The following is a 13,480-nucleotide window of genomic DNA, read 5'->3' as shown; positions in this document are numbered from 1 at the left end:
AAGAAGAAGAGGGAAGGCAGATACCTTGGTTATAGAGGCTTCAGTGTAAGTGATGGGAGAAGGAGAGCGACAGACAGGAGGAGAAGAAACCTCACTGTTAGTTCCCTCCTCCCCAGACTCCTCAGTTACAGGAGACAGGAGGGTGTGACAGCGGCCAGCCATCATCTGACACGCCATGCAAGAAACATTAACAGAAGAGCAGACATGCAAGGTGGATTGGGAAAGATTAATCATATGCAATGTGTTTTTTTGATAAAAGTGGCACAATGCACTTTTCAAAAACACATATCAGTCAAATTAAATCAATAAAACCCTTGAGAAATAGCAGAATTAGTTTTTTTAAGTAGACAACGCCATCACCAACAATGCAAACAGATTTGTCAGCACCACTATGTTATGTGGTTTATTATGTTCTCTAACCATGACGGCTTGTGCTGAAGATTTTTTGGATTTCTCCCCATCCTCCTCAGGCAGTCCCTCCACATCACTCACTGTCAGCAGCATGGTGGCATGCTTGGCCTTCACTGCCAGCATCTTGCATTTTGAGTTTAGTGAGGCGATCTGCTCTTGGTAACCTTTGATCTTCTGGGCCAGCTCCTATTCAAAAATACAAAATGTGCAACTTATTATAGGGCTATGAGGAAATTTCACCTATAACGCCACAGTACAGAGGACTGCAGTTTATTAGCTGAATAGATAAAGATGTTGCAGCACAGCTGATCGGCATTTAGTACTGCTGCTAGATTGCAAAAGATGCATCAAATTGATGTTAGGCATCAAATCGATGTCCCTTTCCGTGTTCAATTCACATTTTAAGTTCTTGTTTATGTGTGTTACCTACATTACATTGCATGTAATTTAGCTGACGCTTTTATCCAAAGTGACTTACAATTGCTATATATTTCAGAGGTCGCACACCTCTGGAGCAACTAGGGGTTAAGTGTCTTGCTCAAGGACACATTGGTTGATGTATCGCAGTGGGATTCCCACACCAAAGGCATGTGTCATATCCACTGCGCCATCACCTACCTACAAATTTATAAAGACATGCAAGCATGTCATACTTTATTTGTTATGCCTGTATTACACTGATGACTTGTCCAGGGTTCCTTCCCTTCAATTGCATTCTTCCTGCTCAGGAAAGGCGGGTTAAGTGAGTGAATTAATGTATTGTACTTCATGGTGAAGGATCTGGGCCTGCAGCTCCTGGATGTTGTTTGTGGGGATCGGACGGTCCTGAATGACGCAGTGTGCTTCCTCTATCAGTCCCTGTAGGTCTCTCACTTCCTGTTCATATTGCTCGTACTGCACCACTGCTTCCTAGATAAAAAAAAAAAATGATATTGCTTTGGTAAGGTTAGATGAAAAGTAAAAACCTCCAAAATGTTTTGGTTCTTTTAAAAGAGTAAACCTCTCAAAATATGCAGAGAACTATATGAATCTTTCAGTTCATGCGAAACCTTCTTAAATCATCAAGCTTGTTTACTTGGCAGCACTGTGACTTAAGTTGCTAGCCGTGCCCTTCTACAGACACTATGCATTGCATATTGTGCCAGAATGCAGGACAATAAGACGTTACTACAATATGAAGTTACCGTGCTGCAGCAATAATGCCCCCTACTGTACCTGTAGGATGTTGCATTGCTGAATGGCCACGTGCTGCAACTGACTGGCCTCTTGCTGCAGACGCAGAGCTGTGCGACATATGGCAAGGTTGGGCATCACCTCCTCTGGGACCCGCAGAGCACTCTGACACAGCTGCACTGCCTGCACCTGCTGCTTGAAGCTCTCCATATCTGCCAACAGACGCTGCAAAAACAGGGAAAGTTTACATTGTGTGAAACTGCTATAATGTGCAAAGTAAGCATCCGAGGTGCTTTCTGACAACTGACAGGACACATCTTGGATTATTTTAATGTGGTGTGGTTACCTGTCTCTGAGCCAGCTGTTCTTTGAGGCTCTGGCGTGCCAACTCTGGTGAGGTCAATGTAGCTTGGACCTGCTCCAAAGCAACATGTAGGGCCTTAACTTCATACTCCAGGGCTTCCATGCTCTGAGGACATATCATACATGAGTCAATTATAAAGTATACTAATCACAAGGTATGAGCTACAAGTATTAATACTTCTTGTCAAATATAATAAGATAGGAAGAGAAGGCAATTCATAAACGTTACAAACAAGTGATAGATAAGACATTTTTTTTACCTTATCTGCATCCTCCAAGCTCTGCAGTCGTGTCTTGATGCATTGCTGAAGCTCCTCAGTGTGTCGACTAAGTTCACAAACCTGCTGGCTCATAGACTCGACCTGCAGCACCTCAGACAGAAGCTCCACTTTCTCTGCCATTGATTCCAGGTCTCCATGGAGCTCCCGAGACTCACGAAGGACAGCCTAAAGCACATGGCAACAAGACAGTGAATAAAAGACACTTGTGGTATAGCCTCCTGTTGGGATTTCTGCAACCCGTGCCTTTTGTGAAAGGTGTGCAAAGGTAAAAATCCTGACGTGTCTGTGAACTGTGTGTGAATAAGCATGAGTCAAGCTCAAACCATGTCCATCCTTTTATCTTTCCTTTTATAAATAATATGGAGGGTAGAGGGCCCAATAACACTTCGTAAAAAGGTAAAATGTCTGTCTGTTAAATATCACCATAGAACCTATGAGGATGGCTCTCCACCCCCAACTCACCTGGTACATTCGTATCTGCTCCTGCAGGTGAACAGAGGAGTTCCAGATGATGTTCGCCCTCACCAGGCTTTTGGCTTTCTCCGACCACCTCACAATGAAGTCTAGCATCTCATTATACTCATCTAAATAGCAGACAGCCTGAGGAACCAAGATAAGAGAGAAGTCGCATGGTTAAAGCACAACACAAACAAATAAAGTATGCTTACCAGTCTACCTGTGTCACAATTTCTGAATGTTGTAGCATACAATAAAATCACATTTGCATTTGTAAAGGGGAACTGAAAAGCCAACCTTTTTGAGCCAGTTGTTCCTACAGTCTGCTAGCCGTGTTGTGTGATGATGCATCTCTGATAGTTTGCTGATGGCGTCACTAAGCTGTTTGGCCAGCAGGGGGTTTCTGCGGCCAAACTCTTGTACAGCAGCATCCAGTTCTGAGAGGGTGCGACCGCAACTGTCCAAGTCCTCAGCCATGCTCTGAGAAAAGGAATGCAACATACATCATTTTATCATCCTGATTATTTTGTATCTAAAAGTCTTGAAGGATAGTATTTATAAACCAGCTGTAGTCAACTACACATTCACAGTTAGACCAAGCTGAAATAAGTTAACCCACCTTGACTTCTTCTTTGGCATGATCAACATCAGGAGATTTTTCTTTGAATTTAGCTGAGATTGCTTTGAGCTTCTCAGAGATGTCATGGATTCTAGAGCTGAAGTCCTCTTTTATTTCTCTGATTTTCTGAATTTCTCTCTCTTTCGAAAGAACCTAGAACACATTAAGAAATATACATGACTACTTAACACGCATCACAATTTAGATGATACAACATTTAAAGAGTCCCATTAAGGTTTTATTTACATTGAAAGCTTTTCAAATGATACCGTACCTGATCTTCAATAGCACCCAATGCAAGTGAGACCTCAGCCAACTGCATAGAGATTTCAGAGGGCAGTATAGTGTAGAGGTCCAGGTACTTGCTCTGTTGCTGCTCTGCTAATTTATCCACATGCTGACGATAAGTGATCACTTCTCCATGTACAACCTGTAACGCAACAAATGGAGTACCCATGTAACTTTTATTAGAATTAATAATATTCAAATAGAAATGTTCTAAGGCCGACTGGAAGATGAAAGAAGATGGAAGAAGAAAGACGCCGTTTCTGTTTTTAGATGTAAGATATACCTCAAGCTCCTGCAGCAGAGAATCAATGTCTGGTGTGGGATTGAGAAGAAGCTCCCTGGTCTCCTGAATCCAGGCTTTTACAACACTAAGTTCCTTCTCCACTTCCTCTCTGTCCCTTAGTTCCTGAGCTGTTTGTGCCCGCTTTGTCCTAGACTGTGTCAGGAGGCTGGAGAGCAAAGACAAAAATAACTCTACTGAAATTCTGAATAGCAGAATAAAGGTAACCTAATTTAACTAAATAGTAGAGAATGTTTAAAAAAAACAAAAAACATCTCCATTAAAACAATACCACTGGTTAGACACATTTTAATACAGATGTTCTTGTTAAATGCAACCGTTTGTAGGTTTATCTTGTCGCTACCTTTCCATTTGGTCTTGAACAGCTCTGATCTCCTTCAGACTGGGCAGCTCATCCTGTTCAGTTGTTGGTGAAGGTACTTCCACATCGTGCAGCAGGCTGAGAGCATACTGGCGCAGCAGTGTGAGGGAGGAGAGCTCTCTCTCCAAGTCTTGGCTCAGCAAGTCATGCTGGTCCAACAGAGACTGCAGGGTGGCTTTAGAAGCCTTCTCCACGGCAGTGTCAGGGAAACGACTTTGGAGCTCATCAGAGACTGCTCTTACCTTCACCATCTGTACAAAAGGATTGTGAAAGTTCAGCTGCTAGTAAAAAAAACTATACTTTTTATTATGAAGTAAACATTTTTCCTGTGGTCCGTGTACCTTCTCTCTAAAAGTCCTCCAATCCTGTGCTGTGTCCTCGAGTACTCTCTCTCGTCCCCGGGCCACGCTTCGTAGTCGTGTCCATCGCTGCCACACGGTGGTCATGGAGCGACTGATGGTGGCCTTGCTTACATCACTTCCCACCAGCTCCAGCTGGGCAGCTTGCTCCTCTAAACCACTCAGCTTCTCTTGGAAGCCATTCACCAGTGAGACAAGGGACTGGAAATTTAAGAGACAATTAGTAAACTAAGCATTCATAGAAGCACCACCCATTTTGTTTGTATGGAAAATGCCTTTGTTTTGGCCTCTCATACCCGATGACTGCATAGCTTATCTTCAGCCTCTTGGCTTGTGGCTGCCTTTGCAGTGGAAAATTCAGTCAGCTTCTTTTCAGCCTCATTCATAAGCTCGATGACAGTCTGCCTTGCCTCCTGGTATGACTTCCACTGAGTCACACAGCTGAGAAAAACAAAATATATCAGAGGATAAAATGCCATTATTACCAAACGTTCTATATCGTCATGGTATATTACATTTGCACTAGGGGTGGGAATCCCTGGGTTCAGTACCTCATGATACGATACACGATACATGGCTCACGGTACCGATAATATCACGATACAGCAATGCTGCCATAATCAATATATTACTAGACAATCCTATAATGATACATCACGATATCGGTCTAACTATGAATACCAAATGCCCATGAAAATGTTAAGTGCAGGTTTTCTCACTTTAAATCACTGCAAGTCCAAACTGTTAGAAAACAGCACAATTCTTTTTTCAGTTTTTCACTGATGATTTGATTAAAAAAAACATTTCTTTATAAAAAGGCGCATAAAAATGCAAATTTAGTGCAAAACCAACCTGTGTATGTAAAACCTGTATACATTTTATGCTCATACATTTTAGAATGTGTCGATCTGGACACAAGCTCATTATTTTATTAACTAAAATATCAATATTTGGCACCAGCGTATCGATTCTCGTATCGCACAAAGAAGGACAACGACATATTGCCGTATCGCTATTTTGCCCCAACCCTGACATGCACCATCATTTTCTCATTCTCACTACCTTTGAAGGACATTCTGGTGACACTGGAGCTGATCTCGGACCTCCACGCCTCTCTGCTTGGCCGACTCCACGCTCACACAGAGCTGCTCTTTAGCTATGGGGTTGACCAGGTTCTCCAGCTGAGGCAGTAGGGCCTGCAGCTCCTCCAAGTGGATAAGGAACTCCTGCTCTGTGGCCATGATGTCTCCCTGCTGCCGGAGACACTCCTCATAGTTCTCCACGTCAACGCCCAGGCTAGCTTGCTGCAGGAAGGACACGGCGTCCTCCAGCCATTCACAGGCTGACTGCATCCTGAAGTGGTACTTCTGGCACAACCCCAGGGCGTCCTCCAGAGTAATCTTTACGCAAAAGCAATGAAAAAAAAAGAATCATCTTTTTAATATTTAGGTATAAAAATACAGATTCTGCCATGAATGCACTTATTTTGATGATGCTTCACAACAAATGACAAATCAAATACTGTATATGGGCATTAAGGTAACTATAACAAACAGCATTACAGATAAAGCATTTCACTAAAATGAATGCATGATTACCATGTTTTATAGAATACTGAATGTAATATTGTCCCACCTGTTTTGAGCTCAGTGCTTTCTGAACGTCTGCCTGCAGCTTGGCCATTTCTTCTAGGCTCGTGTCTACGTGGGCTGGGACAAGCTCATTTGCGCTGATATACTCCTGTTTCTCCCTGCTACTAAGAGCGGCCACTATTCTCAGTTTCGACTGCACTTCCTCCTGCATGATTTGCTGCTTTCTGATCTCCTCCTGCACCTTCTCCACCCTCACATCAACAATCACAGCACAGCCCAGGTCATCCCTGACCTGCTGCAGCCAGTCCAGGGTCCTTTTCATCTCTGTCTCAAAGTCTTTACTTTGGACAAACCTGGTCTCACACTCTTCAATCAGATCCCCTACTGCAGCCTGCAGAGATCGCAGCTCGTCTTGCCACAGAACCACTTGCTCCTTGGAGGCATCATGGGCTGCTTGATCCACGCGGGGTGCAAGAGTGTCCATCTGCTCCATGAGCCTTGACAAGTGAGAGTTGGCACTCTGGAGACTCCCTGCCAGAGTGTGGTAGTTCTTCAGCCTCTCCTCAGCTGACTGTGTCTCTGCATTCACTTTTACCAGCTGCTCTTTTGTAGCCTTTAACTCAGAGTCAACCTGCATAGCCATTGCCTTGTGGTCCTCAAAGGATTCCAAGGTTTCATCCAGATGCTCTACTTTCTGTTCAACCAACCTCTTTAGGCCGTTGTACAGGCTCACGAGCAGGGTCATTTCCTCTGGGCGCCATGGTTGACCTGTGCTACGAAATCCCTCCTTCTTCTGGTTCAGTTCACTCACAGCTACACCGAGGTTGCTCAGGTCTGCCTGGATCGCTTTGTAATCACTCTGCAAACTGACGACCTCTTCTGTTTGCAGCCCTACAGGCTGTGTGCCCAGACTATTGAACTGTTCCTCAAGCTCTTTCAGGGCTTTATGAGTGACGTCTATGAAAGAGGTGTACTCATTCCTCGTGAGAATGGCCTGCTGGATTTTCTCCTGTTTTTCTTTGGCTAGTGCTAATATGCTATTATATTGCTGGGGGAGCGTGTTGAGTTTTTCATCCAAATAGCAGTGGTCTACTTCATTCAGACTGGGCAATATTTCCTGGCCAGCTCTTTGTACAATTAGGAGAAGATTCTCATATTCAATGGCCTGCTCCACTATCTGTTGATACTTTTGTAGCTGTGCTTCCAATTCAGCATCTCCAACCATCAGATTGATTTCTGGGAACGTAACTATATCAGCTTGTTTTATCCACAGGCATATTTTCTCTAAATCAGTCTTGAAATACTTTCTGGAAACCAGTACTTTTTCCAGCTCCTGAAGTTTCTGGCCACACCTATGTAATGTTTTATCAAAGATGTTTTGTAACTCCTGCAACTTTGTGAGAATCTCATTCCTTTCTTCATCGCTGGCATCCCTCATCAGGTCCCTCCCCTGAGACCACAAGGAGGTCAGTTCACTCTGATAGGCTTTCAGGCTGCTTTGGATGTTCCTGCATGTTCTGACCTGCTTGGCCAGGTCATCAGGTAACAAGGCAATGTACTCCTCTGCCTGGGCCTTCTTCTCATTCTGTTGGACCCAGGAAATGGACTGACTCACAGCCATCAGGAACTGTGTTCTCTCTGTGAAAGCCTTGCTGAGGTGTTTTCTGCGCTGCACAACCTTCACACTCAGAGATTCCACCTCATTTTGAGTGTCGACAATCAGCTGTTGGAGACGTTGCCGTTCACTGAGGCCCAGCCGGGCCAGCACCCGGTCAGAATCGCCCATGGCCTGTGCCAGCAGAAGCTGCTTGGCTTCCAACTCACTGCAGATGCTCAGGTGGTCAAACAGGAAGCTCTGAGCCAGCTCTGGAGGAGGACTCATTTTCATGGCCTCAGACAGGGCAGGCTGCTGCTCCTCTGCCCAGTCCCGAGCCTCTTTCAGACGGGCCTCCACTTGGCCCATATCTTCCAGGGTCACCACTGAGTCCTGGATTTTCCTCTCAATTAGGTTTTGCATCTGAGACCATCGCTGCTCAAAGTGGCTGATCTGCTCTTTTACCAGCTCCTTGTCATCCAAGTTCAAATGTTGGATGACTTTTTGTTTCTGTTCCTTAAGGTCCTCAATTGTGGCTTTTTGTTCTTCCAGAGTTACTGCAAGCTTCCGTAATGCCTCCAAATGCTGAGATGAACTTTCAGCATCCGTTCTGTAACACAAAAAAAAAAAAAAAGAATTACACAAGTGTTATGTGGAGGATATGACAATGTAAACAGTATATGTTTTGATCTAGAGAACTGAAATACGAAGTCTGTGAATAATGTTTAAAATGAATTCCCAAGGTGATCACAATGATGGCTTTGAGCTCAGACTTGCGTAATGGTTCCTGATCCCTGAATTTTGTATAAAGAGCCATGACAAAGAAATCGACAATCGCACAACTGGCATTTTCTTGCAGCCTAAAACAAAATGTATCGGCTTTGGTCCTGTCAGGAGATTAATAGAATCAAAGCACAGCAGTATGTGTTGACTAATTTTAATGTATCCTTGATGTACAAACACACCTGGCCAGATTGTCCCACTCTTTGGACACCTGTTCAAACAGCGCCTCCACTGCAGTGATACAGTCATGGTATTCTTTAGACCTCTGCAGGTCCTTCTCTCTCTGGCTCTGCAGCTTGTTGGCCTGGTGACAGAGCTCAAGCCAGGAATGGCCCAGATGGTCAAGCTCTGCATGTTCTGGAGAGTCCTGGCCACCAGTCAATCTGCTCACAGTCTCTGTCATCATGGTCAGGATACTCTGTTTAGACTGCAGTTGCTGGCTGCATTCCTGTGTGACAAGCAATATAGTGGTAGGTAACCCTTAATACATCCAATGGTAAGCAGTCCTCTCTTTAATCCCTACACAACCCAAGCCAAAATGTTAGATTAGATAACAATAACAAAATCACCAACAGAATCACGTTTAGAGTCACTGTACTGTATAGTTGAGGTAAAAAACTAACATGTGTAGACAAACAGTATATCTTCATTTTAATAATCATGCAAAAGAAATTTGATGAGGATGATTAAGGAAGAGTTCCCCTTTGTGTGCCTTGTCAAGGAATAAATGGCTATGATACTGTTCCCTACCTTGGCTTGAGACAGCATGTTTTGAGCTATCTTGGTCTCCAACTCCGCAGGCCTTCTTGAGAGGCTGAGGAGCTGCTGCTCCATATCCTGGAACAAGCTGCTCAGATCTTGCTTCTGTTCCTTAATCTCCCTCCAGCCCTCTGAGAGCTCCTGGGCACTGGACATTCTTTCCTCTATCTGCAAAAACACATTTACACCTTCCTACAGTCAATATTTGCCGAATTGTATATTGTGAAAAAGCCCACATTCTATACCACTCATGATATATCTTTACATTATATATATATATATATACAGTGTGTACACACACACACACACACACACACACACACACACACACACACACACACACATAATGTATTAATATAAGAAAATATAGTATATATCAATATAATATATACTCGCCATAGCATGGCTTATATCTAGCATGCATTGGACTGTGTGCCAGCATACAGTATTTCATGAAACTTTGTAATGTGTTGACATAGCACCAAGAACTTTTATTTTAATGTTTTTACAGCCAGTGTTTATGAGTCATTTTTATGCTGCATGCATCATCCCACATTCATAAAATATGTCTTTTATGCAGTACAATTGACAAGGAAGTAACAAATACTGACCGTGAGTTTGACCTGCTGGACCTGAGCAGCTGTCACTCTCACAGCATCATCAGACAGGTCGCACACAGAACACACTAGGTCCAGGTACGTGCTGGCCTGCTCCTGAAGGGCCCGGTAGTGCTTCACCTGAGCAAAAGTAATTGATTAAAATAAATTACAGTAAAATAACTTATCGCCACCATTGCTTTTCAAGAGTAGGCACAATTGCACTGTGTCAGTTACCTGCTTCAGTGCTTCCTGCAGACCAGACGGTCCCTGATCGTTGAGCTGAAGCTCCTCCTGCACTGTGGAGAGCCAGGTTTGGCTCTGCTGGAGAGTGTCCTGATGATTCACGTGTTTCTGCAGCTCCCGGTCCAGACTCTGGTACACCTGTTGAACAAGGTGAGGTAAGACCTTAACTAACTGTATATCATAAAAAAAATAATCTGAAAATTATCAAATGGAGAGGTTTCCTAGTTAGAAGAAAATTAAGAAGATAAAATATCTATAGTTGCAGTGTTTACTCACACGTTGGGCAGTGCTGCAAATGGCAGAGTAGCTATCTCTGGTTCCCTGTTGGTGAGCCTGGACTTGTTGACTGATCTTAGCTTGAACTTGGTCTGTACAGCTGGCTATGAGACCTTCTCCTTTCTGCTTTAAGCTGGTGAGACGCTCCTCAAAACTGGCAATCTCCTCCATTATTGCCTTAAAAAAGAACGGTTAGGTATTTCAAAATACATGTTACCAAAAATAATCCATGTAATTGTAAACCAACAGTATTTTGAAGTCATGTAATGATGTAAACTGAACACCTAATGTTACAGTAAAAGAAAAACTGTAGGACAGTATGGTCAAGGTTACCTTGTGCCGGGCCAGATGCTGAGTGGCCATCTCCATACCGCTGGTCTGCATGGAGTCTGAGGTGACCAGTCTGTTGGACATCTGTAAGAGCCACTTCTCAACCTCTTGCAATTCACTGTTGTAATCCTCGTGCTCCTTCACCCACTCCACAAGGTTCTGGACCTGTGTCTGAAACGCAACACACAGCCAATCTCAGAAATTCATGTAGATGTATGACATGTTATTGTTAAAATTAAAAAATAAAATTGTTCTTGACAGATTTCTCGTGTGAGCCGCCATCCAATGCTGCCTCCCAAAATTACACCCTAGCAGAAACAGCATACAGTAATAGTGCTCATACCTTAGCTGCTAAGCAGAGATATTGGTAATCAGCCTGCAGCTTTTTCATGTTGTCACTTATAGTGGGGTCGTGGACTGTGTCGAGCAGGGCCTCTCCTTTCTCAAAGACAGATTTCACAGCTGATTCATGAGACTGCACTGTCTGCTGGATGGTCTGCATATATTAAAAGAGAGCAAAATATTGTAGATAAAAATCATTAAGTTTACTTTCACTGTATTTCCAAGAGAAACGATTAAACAGTGTTAAGTTACCTTGTACTTTGCTAGCTGAGCCTTCTTCTGGTAGAGTTCAGCTTTAGGCTCTACACTTGATGCTAAAAGGTTCTTGGTCTCAATCACCCACTGGGCCTGGGACTTGTATTTATCCATAAAGTCTTTAGAGAGTGAGATACATTTCTCGAGGGAGCTATGCTCTGTTCGCAGAGCTTCCATCAACTCCTTTAGTTGGAGGAGGCGGCTGTCCACCTCCTCCTTCAGCTGCTCTGCTTCAGGCTCCTCCAAGAATGCCATGGATCGCTCTGTCTTCTCCCTCATTGTCTTCAGGTAACAGTGACCCTGCTCCATGTCTGCCTGAAGAGCCTGGAAGGTACATGGGATAGTGTTGTTAAGTTCTTAACAGATATCACATTTCTGAGGCTGATAGTAATTTCCACTGATAACATATGTCTTAAAAAATCAGCAACAGTTTGGTCAGGCTAGAGTAGTTATGTACACTTATGTTGGAGTCACATGTTGTGAATGGTCTTTACATAGCAGTCAATAAAATACAGAAGGTCTATGTTAAAGAGTCTACCTCTAGTTTTTTCATCTTTCTGTCCATAGCAAAGCGGTCTACTACATCAACACTGATAGCCACAGTGCTGAAGTTTTTCTGAGCTGTGCTGAGCCAATCTGAGAAGGTGTTGAACACACACTGGGCCTCTTCAATGCAAGACACCTCCTCCTGGAGCTGTTTGATTGTCTCCTGCAATATAAAGGAAGGAGGGGGGGAAAAATGATGAGAGAAGAATGCCAAGGGTAGCTAAACTGATGACGTCTTTCCAATTATCTGTCAAATTACAGATTTACAACAAAGATTTTAAACTGAATTGTGGGTGGTCTACTGGTTAAAGACACAATTTCAAAGGTCTCTAGCAACCAAGGCATAACCATTAACAATAATATATAGAATAGGTATAACAATATATATACTTATTCTATATAGGTATATATAATATTCACAACTATGTATTACTGTGATACTATGTGCTGTGTTCAAAAAGATGTTACCAGTAAATGCAGAAGCAGGACGTGGTAGCGGGCTGTAATCTGGGTGGCTCTGGAACTGATCCGGCTGCTTATATGGGTCTCATCCAGAACCTGCTGAGCCAAGAGACTGAGGCCCTCCATCTCCTCTTGATAAACCAGCACTTCCTCCTGCCAGCTCTGACCAAAAAAGGACCATTAAAGATGTCTGAACCATACTTAAATGTTGCTTCCAATTCATTTTTTAACTTGTTGCAAGATTCTTCTTTTGATTCTCATGTGACGGAAATTACCTGCCCTGATTTAAAATGTGTTATTGTCAGAGCGACTAAAACAGCATTGAACACTATGCATAATTATGCAGATGTGTACAACAGTGCAAACATGTCATTGTGCATAGCTTCTGTGCATGTAACACTAACCTTTATTAGCTGGAGTTGAGCGTCTTTGGTGGCACAGTCAGACCGGCGGTGGCTACGCAGTTGTGCTTTGGTCTCCATGCCCTTTAGCCAGCTGTCAAGACGCTGAAACTTCTGCTCCATCTGCCGGAGTTTGGCCAGAGCACTGTTGAGCTGAGCCCGGGTATCGGCCAGCCGCCCCTGGTACAACTTCCACTCCTGCTGCAGAGTCTCCAGCGCTCGGTCTTCAATCTGAGGCAGGCCCCAGGAAATGACCAGCTCTCGACTGACCAGCAGGGTGTTTAGCAAAGCCTGGCCCTCTGTACAGTGCAGTTGCAGTTCCTGTAGTTACATAGATGTGGTTGAGCATCTTTAGCTCTCTAAACTTTTAGACAATATATTAACTGAGTAGAAATTGTCAGACCTGTAGCTTTTGCAGAGTCTCCTCCAGCATATCAACATCACCCTCCAGTTGGGTGTAGCAGCCAAGCTTCTCTTGTTCTTGCTCCAGCCAATCCTCAAATAGTTGGAGGCCCCGCTGATACTCCTGGTGGGCTTTCACCAGCTCCTCTGCACTGCCTACTGCCCTCTGAGGACACAATGAAGGTAAGGATTCAGAGTCATAATGTGAGAGCTAATTGGTTACTTACTTTGACAACATGTTTGTTGATAGGCAGCCATTGCTTTGAATTGTTTACACTTTACAC

The 13,480-nt window shown here is 43.6% G+C and overlaps 1 protein-coding gene across 2 annotated transcripts in view; it reads right to left on the bottom strand.

The window, feature by feature from the left end:
- The window catches only part of syne1b (spectrin repeat containing, nuclear envelope 1b), an 86,876-nt gene that overhangs the window by 30,302 nt on the left and 43,094 nt on the right, over positions 1-13,480 (bottom strand). For both annotated transcript variants that reach the window (XM_035994759.1, XM_035994760.1), the window contains 28 exons: positions 13,198-13,362; positions 12,798-13,115; positions 12,400-12,555; positions 11,924-12,094; positions 11,383-11,709; positions 11,132-11,284; positions 10,792-10,959; positions 10,459-10,635; positions 10,174-10,320; positions 9,952-10,077; positions 9,332-9,508; positions 8,764-9,029; positions 6,248-8,408; positions 5,675-6,012; positions 4,909-5,053; positions 4,595-4,813; positions 4,236-4,504; positions 3,875-4,040; positions 3,578-3,733; positions 3,304-3,456; positions 2,982-3,164; positions 2,691-2,828; positions 2,208-2,393; positions 1,931-2,053; positions 1,627-1,809; positions 1,177-1,320; positions 421-597; positions 25-165 (listed from right to left, as the gene is read on the bottom strand). In XM_035994759.1, coding sequence (XP_035850652.1) covers positions 25-165; positions 421-597; positions 1,177-1,320; positions 1,627-1,809; positions 1,931-2,053; positions 2,208-2,393; positions 2,691-2,828; positions 2,982-3,164; positions 3,304-3,456; positions 3,578-3,733; positions 3,875-4,040; positions 4,236-4,504; positions 4,595-4,813; positions 4,909-5,053; positions 5,675-6,012; positions 6,248-8,408; positions 8,764-9,029; positions 9,332-9,508; positions 9,952-10,077; positions 10,174-10,320; positions 10,459-10,635; positions 10,792-10,959; positions 11,132-11,284; positions 11,383-11,709; positions 11,924-12,094; positions 12,400-12,555; positions 12,798-13,115; positions 13,198-13,362 — 7,233 coding nt within the window. The remainder of the gene's footprint in view (positions 1-24; positions 166-420; positions 598-1,176; positions 1,321-1,626; positions 1,810-1,930; positions 2,054-2,207; positions 2,394-2,690; positions 2,829-2,981; positions 3,165-3,303; positions 3,457-3,577; positions 3,734-3,874; positions 4,041-4,235; positions 4,505-4,594; positions 4,814-4,908; positions 5,054-5,674; positions 6,013-6,247; positions 8,409-8,763; positions 9,030-9,331; positions 9,509-9,951; positions 10,078-10,173; positions 10,321-10,458; positions 10,636-10,791; positions 10,960-11,131; positions 11,285-11,382; positions 11,710-11,923; positions 12,095-12,399; positions 12,556-12,797; positions 13,116-13,197; positions 13,363-13,480) is intronic.

Source organism: Sander lucioperca, chromosome 18 (assembly GCF_008315115.2).
Source record: "Sander lucioperca isolate FBNREF2018 chromosome 18, SLUC_FBN_1.2, whole genome shotgun sequence".
NCBI lineage: Eukaryota > Metazoa > Chordata > Actinopteri > Perciformes > Percidae > Sander > Sander lucioperca.
The sequence above is the reverse complement of the archived record's forward strand: the minus strand, read 5'-3'. Positions and strand labels throughout refer to the sequence as shown.